The 16842-nt window shown below is 42.6% G+C and overlaps 1 protein-coding gene across 4 annotated transcripts in view; it reads right to left on the bottom strand.

Moving 5' to 3' along the window:
- Positions 1-3851: 3851 nt before the first annotated feature.
- The window catches only part of DRD3 (dopamine receptor D3), a 42024-nt gene continuing 29033 nt past the window's right edge, over positions 3852-16842 (bottom strand). For 2 of the 4 annotated variants that reach the window (XM_074331632.1, XM_019734810.2), the window contains 4 exons: positions 12961-13157; positions 11755-11832; positions 8596-8941; positions 3852-7443 (listed from right to left, as the gene is read on the bottom strand). In XM_074331632.1, coding sequence (XP_074187733.1) covers positions 7247-7443; positions 8596-8941; positions 11755-11832; positions 12961-13157 — 818 coding nt within the window. In that variant the 3' untranslated portion in view covers positions 3852-7246. The remainder of the gene's footprint in view (positions 7444-8595; positions 8942-11754; positions 11833-12960; positions 13158-16842) is intronic. The other 2 variants (XM_074331649.1, XM_074331643.1) reach the window with 2 other exon arrangements.

Below are 16842 nucleotides of genomic sequence, written 5' to 3'. Positions count from 1 at the left end.
GAGAGACCACCTAGATTCCTGATGAAGCTCTTTCTAGAATTTAATTTATGAAGGAAGTGGAGCCAAACAGAATAAAAGGTAAACTATAGTGGTCCACCATGTATGCTGTGGTGTGCCACTCAGATCCCCACTTCAGGATTCAGGACTTCGTTCTCTCAGTTGCTTAGGAATGATGACAGCTCAAAGTTTTCAACTAAAGAGAACCTCCTTGCCAAGGTCATGCCTCCTTCCCAGAGGTAGCCCGCACCCAATTACAGGCTGGGTCATAAAGGACCAGAAATTGCCAAGAATCAGCTGAGTTTTTGTGTGTGACTGTATTCCAGTTCAACTCCTTCCTCTGCTGAATCCTACTTCCTTCACATATAGGTGTTGATCCCTAAGGCATATTCTATTAAATTTATCCATTAAGCATGCAAATCTCCTTCTTAGACTTTCAGTATGAGCCTGGATCATTAAAAATCGAATATTCCAATCATGCAGAATAATGAGTCCATGGCCCTTCGAACTGCTTCAAACTCCTTAAACAACATGTAGAAGATTGTATTCTATTTGGGGCCTCATATTTTAAGAGAAACACTAATAACATGGCTATATCCAGTAAAAAGCAACCAAGATGGAGAGTGTAAGAAAATATTACTTATAGTAGAGATATAGGGATTGAAACCTTGGAAAACTTTCTTCATCCCACAAAGGCTGTTATTGGTAATATGGAATAGAGGTTTCTGTACTAAAGGAGAGAATAGGGGCCAAAAGGTGAATTTTATAAGAAAGCAGATTTTGGCTTAAAGGAGGGAGGAATTTTTTAAAAGATAACCTGTCATGCATCTTGGGAAGAAGTGAGCCAGCTCCTTCAGACAGCTAGGTGACCATGGGTCAGAGATAGTAGAGAGAATTTCTGCAATAACTAGGGGACTGGGCTAACGTCCCTGTCAACTCTCAAATCCCATGATTATAAGTTGTGATAAATTGCAAACTTTTTAAGGGTCTTTAATATGGAATCTTATGGAATCTGCTCAGAGCATAATGTAAGACTCAAATATATCAGTTTTTCTTACAGGGAAAAACACTCTTCCACCTTAGTTAGTCTGGAGTGGTGCTACATGGAGTAAGAGAACTACATAATAGTCCCTCTAAGCTTTCCTCAGTCCCAACAAATTTACGGTTGAATTTCCCCATCCCCTTTTTTAAGACACAGAGAAGCAACTAAGGATTATCTTTGAACAGTTTTGACTTTTATTAATGAGCATGTTTATAGGTTTTTAGGGCTCAAAAGATGATTTATATCCTTCTAGAATTATTGTTAGCTTGTTTATCATAGGTTAGAAATCCAGATCACTTTTACTCATAAGAGAGTTGAGCTCCAGGAAGTTTGCAGACTTGACTCAGGCCACTAAAGGGACAATACGCCAAGGCTGAAATCTAACCTCTTATATTCTAAATGACATTGCTTTTGTATATTTTCCCAAGTCACCCAACTTCCAAGTCCTCTTCTTTCAGACCACTCATCATATTTTATGGATTGATTTGTGTCCCCCCAACATATATGTGAAAGTTCTAACCCCTGGAAATGTGATCTTATTTTGAAATAGTGTCTTTGGAATAGGGTGGCACCTAATTCAATGATTTATAAGAACAGAGAAATTTGGATACAGACACATGGGAGAACACCATGCGAAGAGAGGCAGATATTGAGAGTTATGTTACCACAAGGTACGGAACACCGAGAATTACCACCAGAAGCTAGGAAGAGGCAAGGAAGGATCTTCACCTACAGTTTTCAGAGAAAGCATGGGCCAGCCAACACCTTGATTTTGTACTTCTAGCTTCCAGAACTGTGAGACAATAAGTTTTTGTTGTTTTAAACCACCCAGTTGGTGGTAATTTATTACATCAGCTCTAGGAAATGAATGCACTATATACAATGGATTTCTCTCAGGCAGGAAGAGATGGAGTGATAGGAAAGGGTGTTAGACTCAGACATGAAAAACACAATGGAAAGTCTTGAGGAATAGATGTGTTCTGCTCCTCATTCCCTGGCCAGAGACCATAAGATCACCTTTAGCAAACATCTGCCATCAGCCTGGTGTTAGATCATGCCATACTTGGCTGTTTGAGCAGGGAAAGGGTGCCCTATTAGGGACTATCCATTTGCCTAACTACAAATTCAGCCAAGGATCCTGGGCACCTTTAGGGCATAAGAGACAAGATAAAAATTCGATTTCATGTGATAGGCTGAATAGACTGTGCCTAATAACTTGAGACAACTAGAGAATCAACAAAAAGAAGGGAAGGTGGACTGTGAACCAGAAAGGTATAATAGAAACAGCTGCTTAGGGGGAAAATAATAATAATAACATCAATTATAAAAATAATCTCTTACATTTGTTTGAGCTTTATAGTTGAGAAAACATTTCTAATACATGATATTATCTAATCTTCAAATGGTTTAGTGAGGAATGCTAGGCTCTCAGGTCCCCCATTTTACTAATGAGGAAGTTGAGGTTCATCAAAGTTAAACACTTGCTCAAGGTCACTTGTTTGTGCCAGCACTAGAACTCCAACCCTTGACTTATTTCTGTCCATTATCTTTCCTGTCAGGAGGTTCATCAGCCCAGCTCCCTCTCCGGGACACGTTCAACCTCAGAGACCTACGACTACCTCTCTTCTCCTCCCCGTGCTCAGCAGACTCCGCACAGAGCAGGGACTTGATGCTGAATGATGGAGACTGGGTGATTAATTGAGGTGAGTGTGGGTGGGGCAAGAGGTCCCTGCTCTTGTGCTTGGCACAGACTCCCGGTTTCCACCTCTGCCAGTGTGTATTACAGAGCCGAGCCGACGCCAGCATCACCCTCTGTGTCAGGAGGTAGTCATGGAAACTCACTCCCTTCCTCATGAGGAGAGAATTAGGTAGAAAGGAAGAATCAAGTTAATTGCCTGTCATCCCCTCGCTGCTCTCTGTGTGTTGATTCAAATTAAGCTTCTTCAGTTTCCTGATGTCAGCAGATACCAAATGACCAGAGCACAGGCCTGGGAATCAGGACCTCCAGTAAATAGCCAGCTCTGCATGACTCCCTGAAGCTTTCTGCCTCTCTGCTTAGTTCTGACCCATGAATTCAGGAAAGTAAATCTCTTTGTCTGACCTCCCTTGATTTCTGACCCAAACTCTCTGAACTGCCTTAATTTTGACCGTTTATGACTCAACTAGCCATTCCCCCTCTATAGAGAAAAGAACAAAGAATTCAAATTGAATTCTGCAGTTGTTGAAATTCACTGGCGCTCAGAGAGAAGTAGTTAAGTAAATCGACGATGAATGTTCTGTGATGTGTGTTGCCCACATGGAGGGAAGTAGAGACAAGATCTAGAGATCTTCTGTGAGAGGCGTCGCCACCAGTTCAGCTGGCACCTGAGCAGAGCTGAAGGAGATCTCCAAAGATGAAGCCCTTTCCTTTCCTGTCCTACCCTAGGGTCCTTTCTCTATGGCCAGACAGAATTATTTGAGATTCCTTGCAAGTTCCTTGCTTGTTTTATCTTTATCTCTTCCAGTTTCCTCTGCCTGGAACACCCTTCCTACTTTTTAATTATTTCTCAACTCTGACAATGTTTCTCTGGAAAGCCTTCTCAAGGCTAAATATGGGACTGCAAAACGTCATGACTTCCTTTTACTACAGACAACAATTGTGCCGTCACATGAATTCTACCTCCCCACTAGACTACAAGCTTCTGGGACAAAGACTGTGTTCCTTTTTTTTTTTTTTTTTTTTTAATTTTTTTATTAGTTTCAGGTGTACAAAACAATGTAATAGACATTTATCATTTATATCCCTCACAAAGTGATAACCCCCCTCCCCCAATCTACTACCCCTCTGACATCACACACAGCCACTACATTTCCACTGTCTCTATTCCTAATGCTGTACTCCGCTTCTTGTAACTATATATATGTGTATAAAATTATAGTTGACACTCATTAGTATTCAACTTCAGCTTCAGGTGTACACTGCAGTGATCAGGCATCTACATCATCCCTGACGTGGTCTCCCTAATAAGACAAGTGCCCATCTGACACCCTACAAAATCTTTACAACATTATTGATTACATTCCCCAAACTGACTTTCATATCCCCGTGGCAATCTTGTGGTTACTGATTGTGCTTTCTAATCCCCTCACCTTTCTGCTTATCCCCACCCCTCCTCCCATCTAGCAACCCTCAGTTTTTCCTCTGTAAGACTGTCTTCCTTGATCATATTTCCCAGCACCAAGCACAGTGCCTGGCACGTAGAAGATGATTGATCAACATTTCTTGAATAAGTGATTGAAATAGTAAGTGAGTAATAAATGGAGTTTTGGAGGATGGTGTCTTGGAAGAAGAAAATATTTGGTTAAGGTCTACAGTTGAATGCTGGTTGTAATCGACTTGGATTTCTGTACTATTTGCATTTCACCCAAATGGCAGCTATGAGGCTTCCTTGGGCTCTAGACCTGATTTGCCTCAAACCTCTGCTCTGCTTCACTAAGGCCAGTATCTCTCCTGGGATTTTTGGCCATTCTGGCTCTGGAAGTAGCAAGCCCTGTGGTTAAGTGTGCTGGTTCATGGCAGAAACTGCAGAAGTAGAGGAGGTAGAATGCAGAATCCTAGGACAAAGAGGTTGAAGTGAGGGCTTGGACGATGTTTGCAATTCCCCGGGGAGGCTCTTCCTGGATCACAAGGGAATTCTGGGAAGGAGATGTTGTCTCCTAATAGACAATGTCTAGGGAAAAAGTGCCTCTCAGTTTAATGGTAGAGATAAAAATATGACTTTTTTCTTATATCTGTCTGCTGTTTATAGTTTTTACGGGGTTCTCTGGAAAGAGCACTGAGCTAGTATTCAGATTTGAATGCTTGTGTGTCATTAACCAACGTGAGACAACAGTTATAGGCCTCAGTTTCCTTTTCTGTAAATGAAAGAGTGGGTAAAACCAAATACTCTCTAAGGACTGTTTCATGATTCTGTAAAAGTAGATTATGGATTTCCCATGTGACCATTTCAGAAATTGAACGTGGCAGGAGAGGGGGCATAAAGCCTTGGACTGGGTTCTTAGGAAAGCCTGGGGTGGAGGTGGGCCGTGTAGAGTCAGGCTTTCCCAGGGGATCTTTGTTTCATCTTTTTCTTCCCATTTTTTTCCTCCTCACCCCTTTGCCTTTCTGGTGGGAGGCAGTGTGCCATAGTGGTTATTTGCATGGACTTGGGAGTCATATAGAGGAAGTACATTTGAATCCCAGCTCTGCCACTTACTGCGTGTGACCTGGGACAAATTTCGTAACCTCCCACTGCCTCAGTTTCCTCATCTACAAACAGAGTTTATCTTCCTAAGGTTATCATTAGGGTTGAATGACTTGAGGTAAAGAAAGAATACAGAATACTTGCTTCTGTATTCACAAACATCTTAATACTGATGCTGTTTATGTTCCTATCCTAGAGCTCAGATTTTGACATGGAATTCTATGATCTTTGACCTGTTTGCAGTTGTCCCACCTATTTGCCATTGATTTTACATGGAAAAAACTAGGAATCATGTCACGTACTTTTACTTCTTCAGGTATTTAATTGTCTCAGCCCCCAGTTCTGCTTGTGCCATAAACCTATTGAACTAGTTGGTACAAGGTAGAAGAACTAGTGGACAGACAGAATTTCCCACTGAGTTAAAATGATAAATATTGTGATAGGCAATAACATTTTTTAAATGGTGCATATAAAACATTCAGGAGTAAAGGTAACCACCTCACTGAGGGTATATATTTTCTTCTATATTCTTAAGGGTTAGAGGAATAAAGATGGGGCAAGGAAAGCGTTAGATTCCTTGTAAGTTCTTAAGCACTTTTAGTTTTAACAGCATTGTAGCAGGTATCTGTCATGCCTATGCACTAACAGCTCTTAACAGTAAATTTATTGAAGTTCAGGATGACAAGGTCTCATAAAGTATCCATAAATTGTACCCTGATTCTGTAATCAATATGAAATAGCTTCTGTAGGTGAAAAGGTAAATGGTGAGACTATTCAGGTTTCTTCTAAATGCAATTTTGAATGACGTTTACACATTACTTCTGTATACCTTTCCTCTCCGTTGTTGGAGTGGGGATGTTTAGGATCTGCCCTAGGGCTGTCCATGGGACGGCTTTGGGGAGCTGCCTTGCCTGGTACCCTCAGCTGTGAGATCCTTTGGCTGACTCCCTACCAGCCTTCGACAAGGAAATGGGCAAACACAGGAGCAGGTGGTAACCTCCTTGAGGGCAGGATCTGTCTTATTCATTGTCATATGAGTATATCCAGACCTTGGGAGGTGACGGCACTTTGCAGACACTAAATACTCAATAAGTTTCAGGGTCTGAAAGTATTGGTCTCGGGTCTGTGTTAAGCAGGAGATGGAGATGCCTGGGTAGGAAAAGCTTACAGTGTTATGAAAAGCTTACTGAAGGCATGTTCTGAACCACAAGTTTCAACACTGATGCTACAGTGGGTATTGTTCCTTTTTCATTTAGCATCCGCATCTTGAATTACTCTGGAGTTGAGACTCTGAGAGTTAGGGGATGGAATCAAGGGCTTTCTCAGCTAGAGCTAAAATACAGGGGTAGCAAAGTTTGAAATGAAGCCCAGGTCCCAATGTGGGACAATTGTCTCCTTCAGGGTGAGGAATCACCAAATGTAGCCAGTCAGATTCTATGGAGAAGCGGAAGCACTGGCCTTGCCATTATATTTCAGGATACAGTGAATGAAACGAATGACCAAAAGGGAGTGGGTCCCCAAAAGTGCAAGGTTAGCTTGGCAGTTGATTAGAGGTTTGAAGGAAGAGAGATGGGCTGTTCTGCAAGATGGTTTACTGGCTGAGATTTCAAGGATCCTTGGCAAGTTGAGAATTATGAGATCTGTTCATTTTTCCTTCACTGTAATGAATCATGCCTCCGATGACAATTTTGTGTGTGTGTAGAGTCATGTTTTATCAGCATCTTTCTGAATTATTGCTTATCATTCAGGGTACCCCCAATCCCTTGAAGATTGCCAGGAGAAAGTCAGAGTTTAGCTGGGGAGGTAGAACATTCTGTTTTGGAGGAAGCAGTTGGTTACCCCAGCCACTCAGGGACATCTTGGTTCCAGGAATCTTCTTCCTACCACATGCCAGAGGACACGGCAGTCTTTCTAAGCAAGTCCTGGACAGTGGCCCAGTGGCCTGGCAGATAAAGGTGGGTACAGGAGTGTTCTCTTCTCTCCTTCAGCAAGACAGTATCTTGAGGAAGGCTTTGCGGAACTCAACATTGAAGGTGGTATAGATCACGGGGTTGAGGGCACTGTTCACATAGCCCAGCCACGTTGTGGCTCTGTAGAGCTCTGGGGACACGTGGCATGCTGGACAGTGGGTATTGAGAACGTGGGTCAAAAAGAAGGGCAGCCAGCAGACAATGAAGGTCCCTACGTTGCAAAGGAAGAGAAAAACTGGGTGAGGGCTTTGCTTACTCATTTTGTTATAACATGAAAATGACTCATGCTTGTTTCCTTTTTGCCAGCTACTATGCTGGAAGTTTTACATACCCATTTAATTTTCAAACCAACCCTACGAAGTAGGTGTGATTAGCCACTTTTTTTTTTTTTTTTTTTTGGTGAGAAAACATCAAAATGCTAACGTCTTTAATTCATCTTAGGTCTTTGTTCCTAAATGAATTTTCTAGTTTGATCTTTAGATAGTTCTTTACTAGTCTTTTCTACTTCTCAATTTAAATAAAATATTTACTTAATGTCTAGCCATCAAGACATGATCCTAGGTGCTAATAGGGAAGAAGACCCTAAGACACAATTGCCATAGTTCCTGCTGTTGAGGAAATTACATCTAGAGATTCTCATAAAGTCCCAAGATACAAGAAGGTGAGGTTTGTCAGTGATAATGAACAGGATGAATTGCCTTCACTAACTCTATATGGTACCTGTGATTTAATATTTTTCTTTATTTAAATACATGTTATATTTTTCTACTAAAAAACTAGCTCTGATTTTATACATTATGAAAACTTAGTAAATACAAAAAAGTAGAAAGAAGAAAAATAACCACCCACCACTCAAAGATAATCACTTTTGACAGCTTGGTGAATTAATTTTCAGGTTTCTTTTCTCTGTATTTAAAATAATCTAGATGTTCTCATATCACATGACAATAGTTTTTTTTGCATTGCTATTTTTTCATTTAATATTTTAGACTAGGAAGCATTTATTAAATATCCAAGATGTGCCAGACACTTTTATTTAATCATTGTCTTATTTATTATTTGATTTATTCATTATAACTCCACATTTTAGACAACAAACATGACAGATAAACGTAGCTCATTTAGGTGACTTTTTAACTTTCTCATTTCATACTTTTCAGTCTAGGTCTTGTGATTTCCACCAGTTTATTCACAAACCCTTTTCACTTGTATTATAAACATTTATAAATGTTGCAGTCATTGAATTTCCAATTTCTGTCAAATGTGGTTACCTTAACCCTCTGCCAGCTGCATCAAACTCAACCTAACCCAATTTAATCTAACCTAACGCAACCCAACCCAACCCAACCCAACCCAAACTCACCGAGCACGATGGCCAGCATCTGGGTTGCCTTCTTCTCCCGAAGTGGCACTCCCCGAGGTTGGAAGGGCCCCAGCTTCAGGGATGTCGACAATCGGCCATTACTGAGTTTTCGAACCTCTAAGCTGAGCCTCGGTGCCATGGTGGGGCTGAGGGAGTTCTGAGTCCTCCCCTCCTTTTTCAACTCTCCTTCCCCTTCTTGGAAGCCTGGTGGCCCGAAGGCAGTATCTTGGCAGATGCTATAGTAACGCCTCAGCTCCAGGTGTGCCTGGCCAGGGGAGAGGGGCTGCAGGTGTGACAAGAGAGGGTCCTGACATTTCTGGGGATATTGTTTATCATCTGAATGTTCCTGAAAGGGAAAGAAAACGCAAAGAAGGAAGAGGAAAATATCATTGTGTGAAACCCGCAGAGGGCGCATCTGAGAGTGGGGGAACCATGGAAAGTTAAGGTAAATGACATCTACTTCCGACTTTACACTAAAAAGCACCTTCCACATATCCAACATTTGAGAATCACATAATCCCTTGAGGAGGGTAGCATAGGATTATAGCCTGGCCTTTCTGAATTAGAATGGCTTGGATATACAGAGGACTATGTTAAATGACACCATTGGGATATAAGTGGCAAAATCAGGAATGTGGAAAACTCTTTAAGACAATTTGGTTTCTTTAACAAATAAATTGCTATGACAACAACAACAATAACAACACTTACCAGTTGCAAAATACGGGCCTGGTTTGAATTTTGATTCAAATAAACTAACTGTAAAATATTTATAATATAATTGAGAAAATTTGCACATTGGATATTTAATGATATTAGGAAATATAGGGAAATTATTAATTTATTTAGTTTGATGTGGTACTGTGTTTATGTGCTTTATAAAAGAGTTCATATCCTTTAGAGAGTCTTACAGAAATAATTTTGGTTGAAATACTCCGATGTTTGGGATTTGCTTTATAACAATCCATTGGGATCTTGTATGATCTTGAATGTCGGTGGGAATGTAGATGAAACAAAATTGGCCATGCGTTGATAATTAGTACAGGTGACTGATGGCTACTGAAGGATTTGTTATATTTGTCTTTCTACTTTTTTATTTTTGAAATTTTCCACAATAAAAAGTTAAAAAAATAAAGGAAAATCCAGGATTTTAATCTCAGCTTTTCTGCGTAGTAGACGTATCCTTGGGCAAGTTAAGTAAATGTCCTAAGCCTCATTTACAAAACAGAAAAGAAATTGGGGAAAGTGAGTTTGGGATAAGTAGACTCAGAGTAGAAAACTGAAGATATGTGGGTATTTCTGGTATTTGGGGGGATATGTGTGTGTGCTCAACATCTAAACTTCTTTCCATGTTTGAAGAATCAGACACTGTGTGAATCTGGAGTAGCAGGCAGAACCCTTCAGCTCCCATTACTAAAGACATAGCGGCCAGATGGTCACTCTCCCCCACGTCCCCACTGGGCATCTAGAACTCTGGCACATGGCCCCAGCCCAGGCAATGGGAGATTCTCACCTAAGACCTTGAATTGGAGTTCATGAAGCAGGGAGACCAGAATTCATCTAGCAATGATGGCGGTCACTGTCCAGTGTTTGGTCTTCTAAACAGATTCTTCCTCAGGCATGAACTGCATCTCCTAAAGCTGTGCTTCATCATCCTCACTGAATCTGAGCTACTCGATATCCTTCCAGTAAATTCCTTTTTCTACATAAGTTAGTCAGTGTCAGCAACCAAGAACCCTCACTACTCTCTCCTCAGTTCAAGGAATCACAATTTTTCAGATATATGATACGAGTACATTGTATACACTCAGAAGTATTGTTGAATGAATTAGTGCAAGGAGCCTTCAAGATGATATAGCATTTTTAAACTACTCCACAGAGGTATCCATATGGATTCTAACATAATATATTAAAAAACATTTTTGACTTTTACTCTGATGGGCTTTTCTACTTATTAATGTAAGCAGTTGTATTTTAGCTGAATGAGCATGATTATGTTTATGATTATGCTGGCATCAAGTGATCTTCTAGAAGTGGCAATACTTAACTTCTAATGCATTATTTCTGAAACTGGAGGACTGGGGACAAATTCTTGAGAGCGCTTATGAAATCACAGACATGAGAACTGATCTAGTGCACCGTGTCTCCATTTCACAGGTGTGAAAATTCAGTCCTATAGAAGGAAAGTGATTCTTCCAAGGTTACACATTGGTGTGTGTAATTTTCAGCTCTGCAGATCCTCATCCTACCTCCATGACTAACATGAGAAAACACTGGATTCTTTTGAGTCTGGCCGGCAGAGCTCTGTACTCCCACATGGCAGGACAGAACCTATTTCTCCACCTTCCTGGCAATGCCAGGCTCTTGGTTCTCTAGTAACTCCTTAGTAGTCACCACTTTTTCTCCTTTTGGCCTTGGAGCTTCCTCAGACCTTGGATCTGCTATAGGCAGCTTTAAACCACACACACACACACACACACACACACACACACACACACAATCACACACACGTATGTTTTTCATCACTTACAAGCATCTCTAACTGCTACACCAGACTTGTATAAAAAATGGTAAATTAACTGTACAGAGATTGGACAAGGCTCTGAAGCTTTGTTCCTAATATTTACTTGGCTATGGAGTTCATAGAGAGGAATACTGGTCTTATATTTAACACCTACAGGCTCCAGTATACACTCGACTTGCTTGGGGAGGCAGGGCTGGCTTGAATTGGAAGGACAGGATCAGGGTGACCATGAAATTGTCTTGCTTTTCCTCATATTCAATGGCAGATAGGGCACTTGAAAGTTTCACATTAGCCTCCCTTCTCTGCTTTTCTTGGCTCTGCCCGTGTATGTTTTATTGATGCCCTTTTTCCTCTAATGCAGGTGGCTCTGGATGGCATCCTCACACCACATCCACGAGTCTTTGGCTCCAGTCATTGCGAGCTCGCCCAATAGTCATATGCTTTCTGAATACCATTTGATGATTCCTATTTTGAAACTTCAATCAGGCAGGATCTCAGATCTGTTCTATATTATAGATACAAGTGTGGGGTTGAGGTGAGATTCCATTTTGGGGCGGAAGTGGAATCAAGTCAAGCCAGCATCTTGAGGAAAGGTCTCTTATTCTTTTGCTACATGCGAGACATGGCTTACTTACCATTTTCCCTGTGGCATCTGATGGAAATCTGGCCCTTATTGAAAACTGACGAATGGGGTGCAGCCGAAGGCAGGAAGACTAGAGTGGGTTGAAGGAGAAATAATTGTGGGTTAAGCTCTACAGAGTTGAGCCATAGATGATGATGCTTTAAATATAATATGTTCATATCCTCGGCCTCTGATCCTACTTTTTATTTCATGAGAACCAATATTCTTGTTTTACTCAAGCCTTGGGACTTCAACTTTGAGTCTGACCCTCACTCAGGCTGATTTACACGTCCACATGGGACCTGCTTTCAAGATCAGTTCAGTTCTTACTTTGTCTATGAAGCCCTTTCTTAAGCATATTGATCTCTTTCTTTTCATAACCTCAAAGGCCTTTAATGTTTGGATGTTCAAGTGTCTTCACCTCACATTTGGCAAACACCCCGTTCAGTTTGGGGCTGCTCATTAGCTTTGGGTGGAGGTGTGCTTTATTTGCTTGTCCAGATTCTAAGCTCCATGAAGGCAGAGGCTGTATAATATTTCTGCTGTCCCCTCCCTAGAAGATTGCAAGTAGTTGGCCGTCATCTGTTTATGCTCCAAGTACATTATGGGGAAACTCCTATGATACTGGGCAATGGAATAAGCAGAATTTAAAGCCCAAGAAATTGGAAGATCAGTCCTGAGGCAACAACCTTCCTCTACAGAGCCTAAATAGACCCAAAACTAATATAATATTGAACGTAAACTGTAATTGAAAAAAAAAGACCCAATAAAATGTATCATCGGCATCCCATTCAGCCAACTCCTAAATGCCTTGGTATAAGCACAGATCTAGTAAGGAAAAGAGATTTTGATGAACCCCAGGGATTCTTGGAATAAGTGATCTGGCCAAAAAGAGTCTTGGGAACCTACCGGCGGTACATGGTACAACTGCCACACTAAAGCTTTACACCCTGGGTGACATCTGAACTGCGGGCCATTGGGGACAATGAAAGACTTTGAAGGGTGAGATCTAAGGAAGACCATCCAATGCAAAAGACTCCCGCTTTTTGGCTCGGATTTCCTACCTCTAAAGCAGAGCCAATACCAGCAGATTAGAAGGTGGGTGTCACATGTGTGTCTCCAGTGTGACAGTACAGGCGAAAGCACGCACTGCTGGACACCAGGCTGGGGGACAATGGGGTCGGGTGTTGTCTTCCCTCTGCCCCTCCAGAGTGCTTACTTGTTGTGGGAAGCCGGGCCTCACACTGATGCACTGACTGTTCTGTCGAGTAAGGATTCGTTTCCGTCTCCTCTGTCTCAGCACCACGTAGATCCTGGCATAGACGAGGACAGTCACTCCAAAGGGCAGATAGAAGGACACCACTGAAGAGTAGATGACAAAATCAGGGTTGGAGATGGAGCAGACGCTGGGGTCTCCTTGTGAGGGAAAAGGAGAAAGCACAGCAGTTTGCCGAGTATGAGACCTCAGTGGGGAGCACAAAATAGGGCCCCAAATCATGTGTGGCGTCTCCACTGTCTCATAAACACGGAGCTTTGGGAAGTGAGGGTGCCCAGTCCCACCGACCCCTTCATCACGTCCCAGCTCACATTTCCTCATCCACGGAGGCTTGCTTGGGTTTCTCAGTCAGAAACAACTCATTTCCTTTGTGCCTCACAGCACTTTACTTTTGCCTCTTTTGTGTGCTTAGCACACACGTCCTGATTGTGAAGTTGTGAGGGTGGGGAGGGATGCAGGCTCAGACAACTGCGATGTCAGCTCGCTGAGGGTGGGAGGTGTCACTCATTTGTTGTGTTGCTCACAGTTCACTTAAAAAGAAAATTTACCAATGATTCCCTGGCAGACGCTGGTCTACACTGGGGCCGCACAGAGACAGGACACCATATCCACCCTTGCAGGCGCTCACAGTCTAGACGCACGGATGATCCTTTCCGTATGCTGTGCTAAGAGTCACAGAGGCATGCAGCCTGAGAGGCTGGGGGCGTGTCAGCGAGCAACAGGGCAGGGGCTCTCAGGAGGGTTGCAGCCCCCAGCAAAGGGCCTGCCGGAGTGGAGGCCTATAGGGATTGTTGAGTGCAGTGAACAGAGGCAGCTTCTCTGCTGAGAATGCCATGTCTCCAATTCGGAATCTGTGGTATGGGGCAGCTGGTGACTGAATATGAGACAGGTGTTTGATTTTTCAGGGAATTCCAGCATGGTCAGGGCTGAGATGGGAAGAGGGCCAGTAAGGATATTGTTAGCCTGGATAATGTGAATTGCTTTATGTCCTGAAATGCTCCTGCCATTCCTCCTTGGGAGGGCCTTGTCGTTTTGTCATCTTCCCTAGCAGATGTTGAGATTCCTCCAATGCCCAGGAGAGGGCCTAGAACTTATTTGTCCCTCTTGGAAGAGAAAAGGGAAGCAAACTGGTATCTTCCGGGTGATAAGCCAAGGGCTTTATACCCTTTATCTTACGTATTCATGGCAACATTATGTGACACAGGTGCCATTACTGACTATTCTTAGATGAGCAGATGAAGTAAGGCTTTGAGAGGTTCAGTACATGGCCCAGTACCACACAGCTTGAAAGGGGCAGGGCCTGGATACATCTCCTCCAGCCACTCTGACACCCCCAAACCAATGTGCTTTCTGTGATTTTGACTCTCTACCTCCCTCTACCACTGGGACATGGCACATTCGCACTTTCTCCAGCACTGTCAACAATGGCTGTTGAGTAGATGACACCCAGTAGAAGTGGACACCAAGTTGGCCAATCTTCACACCGGTTAGGGATTCTCCAATCCAAAATCTGGCCTCAGAACATATAGCCTCAGGTGTGAGCTGGTGGGGAGAGGGCAGTGACCACATGGGTGCCTGATTCTGCTTCCTGGTCTTCGGAGGTAGCAGAGGCCAGGCAGCCCACAGGGTGAGAACCAGGCCTGCCATTTATTAACTGTGTGATCTTGGGCACATGAATTGCTTAACTATGCCAAGCCTCAGTTTCATTATCTATAAAAGAAAGGTAAAAATCTTGTTTCAGGTAGTGGTTATTAGAATTCATGAGAATAAATGGCAGCTATTATTATTTATTCTTTACTGTTGTTATTTGATTTTTACCTCCTCTGAGCATTTTGAACTTAAAAGGAAGGTATCCTTTGGAATGGAAATTTGGAGAGAGACTTATAGGGAACAATATTTGTGGGGGAGGGAAGGGAGAAACAGCTAAGAACTAAAACAAAACAAAACAAAAAAAGGAGTGTGCTCAGTGGGGTGTTTTAATGACGGCACTGCCATCAGAATATTTATGAGCTGCTCCCAAATTCTCGGATTCTCTTCAGGAGGAGGTGAAATTCAGGTGAAATTAATGTCATCTCACCAAAGCCTGTCAGTCATATTCTTTAGGAAATGGCTCATAAAACTTTGAGAACTGGGCACCAAATTGGCATCTTCTGCTGAGGGTGATGGGGTTGGAGGTAAGGATAGGGTGGCAGCTGTGGTCTCTGAGTCTTTAAGAAGCCCTGTTGGCAGTGATCAACCCCTCCCCTGAAATCAGCTCCCCCATCATCAGTGTCTGACCCTGATTGAAATGCCTCCTATAAACAGAGGCACCTCAGCATGTCTTGCTAGTGAGAAGTGGGCCAGGGCTATCTCCCCACTACTCATCTTGTTGCCATCCTTGGTGTGCCAGATATTCCCCATTTGTCCCTCCAGATATGCCTTCTGCCCTTCTCGACCCGCCTCTGGGTTCTGGAAGGCGGACCTCTAAATTTTATATATTAACTAGTACTTTTAAAAAGCCAGGAGCAAAAGTGGGTTGTGTAAAAATGGGCACACACACACACACACACACGCATGTGCATATGTATATACGTGGGTGTATATACTTGTTTCAAGCATTATCTTTGAAGACTATTAGTGTTTGCTTCTAGGGAGGGGATGTAGGAATTAGCAATACAGGGTAAAAGGGAAACCTACGTATAAGTATGTATATGTATCCCATGACGCCTTATGTTTTATTGTGTGCAAATATTTATTTTTCTGGTAAAAATATTGAAAGCATATGTATGAGAAACAGAGAGTAAAGCAAGAACCCAAAGCTATTTTAGGATTGCTGATCAATGAAGGCCCTCATATATAATCAATAAACCTGTGTCGTCATCCTGCCCTTCCCTAGCTGAGAAACTGCTGCCTGTGCTCAGATGGAGTTTGGTAGCCTCTCCCAGAAGTTCCCCACACAATGCAATCCCGTGAGGCCTGTCAGCAAGCAGAGTGATATAGGAGGCAAGTGGCCGGTAAGTGGGGCCTGCTCCAGCCCCCAGCAGTTCTGACCTTGTGTGCAGGACAGAGCGAAGCACCACACACCAGCAATTCTGGAAGCTTCTCTCTGCTGTGTCCCGAGACGGTGAGGGCCGTGAGACCCCTTAGGGACTGAGGTTTCCCACTTTATCTTGATTATTTAACTGAAACAGTGCTGTGCTGTCAGCACAATAGTTATTGAACGGACACCTGAATGATGAATGACTGAGCAAAGTGGACAAATGAACGTTTTACATAAACATATTAGCAGTCACTGGCTGGAGGATACTGGGGAAGGCCAGGGCATTACTCCTCGTGGTCTGAGACTAAGATGTTTATCCCAACTAATCTCTACATTTAAGGAGGAAACGGGTACGAGGAGGATTCATCCATTGATTCAACACAATTTTATGGAGCACCTACTATAGCGAAGGCTCTGTGCTGGGTGATAAAAACACTCAGTAGCTCCACTAAGGCACCTAAGAGACTTCTGTGGGCCAGCCTGGGAACTCGAGTCCCACAGTGATAGAAACAGCAAAGCCAGAAGTAGGTTGGCTTCAGAGATTCATGAACTTCAAGCTCATGGAAGGATTTGTCTTCAAATTGTTTGCACAGACAGGAGATCCTGATGAATCTGATTTTTTTTTTTAACTTTGTGTCTCTCAACTAAGCTTCCCTGCCCTTCTCCCTCCCTCCAATGTTCTGAAAGCCAGGTGAGGTGTTCTACTGCTAACATCAAATAAATAGCACTCCTCCATTTCCTTGTTTCAAAGGAAAATTAAGTCAGCTGATAGGATTTTCTTAGCTTTGAGTTTTTTCTCCCTTGAA

This window comes from Rhinolophus sinicus, linkage group LG01, assembly GCF_036562045.2.
Source record: "Rhinolophus sinicus isolate RSC01 linkage group LG01, ASM3656204v1, whole genome shotgun sequence".
Taxonomy (NCBI): domain Eukaryota; kingdom Metazoa; phylum Chordata; class Mammalia; order Chiroptera; family Rhinolophidae; genus Rhinolophus; species Rhinolophus sinicus.
Note: the sequence above shows the minus strand (reverse complement) of the source record. Positions and strands in the feature narration are given on the sequence as shown.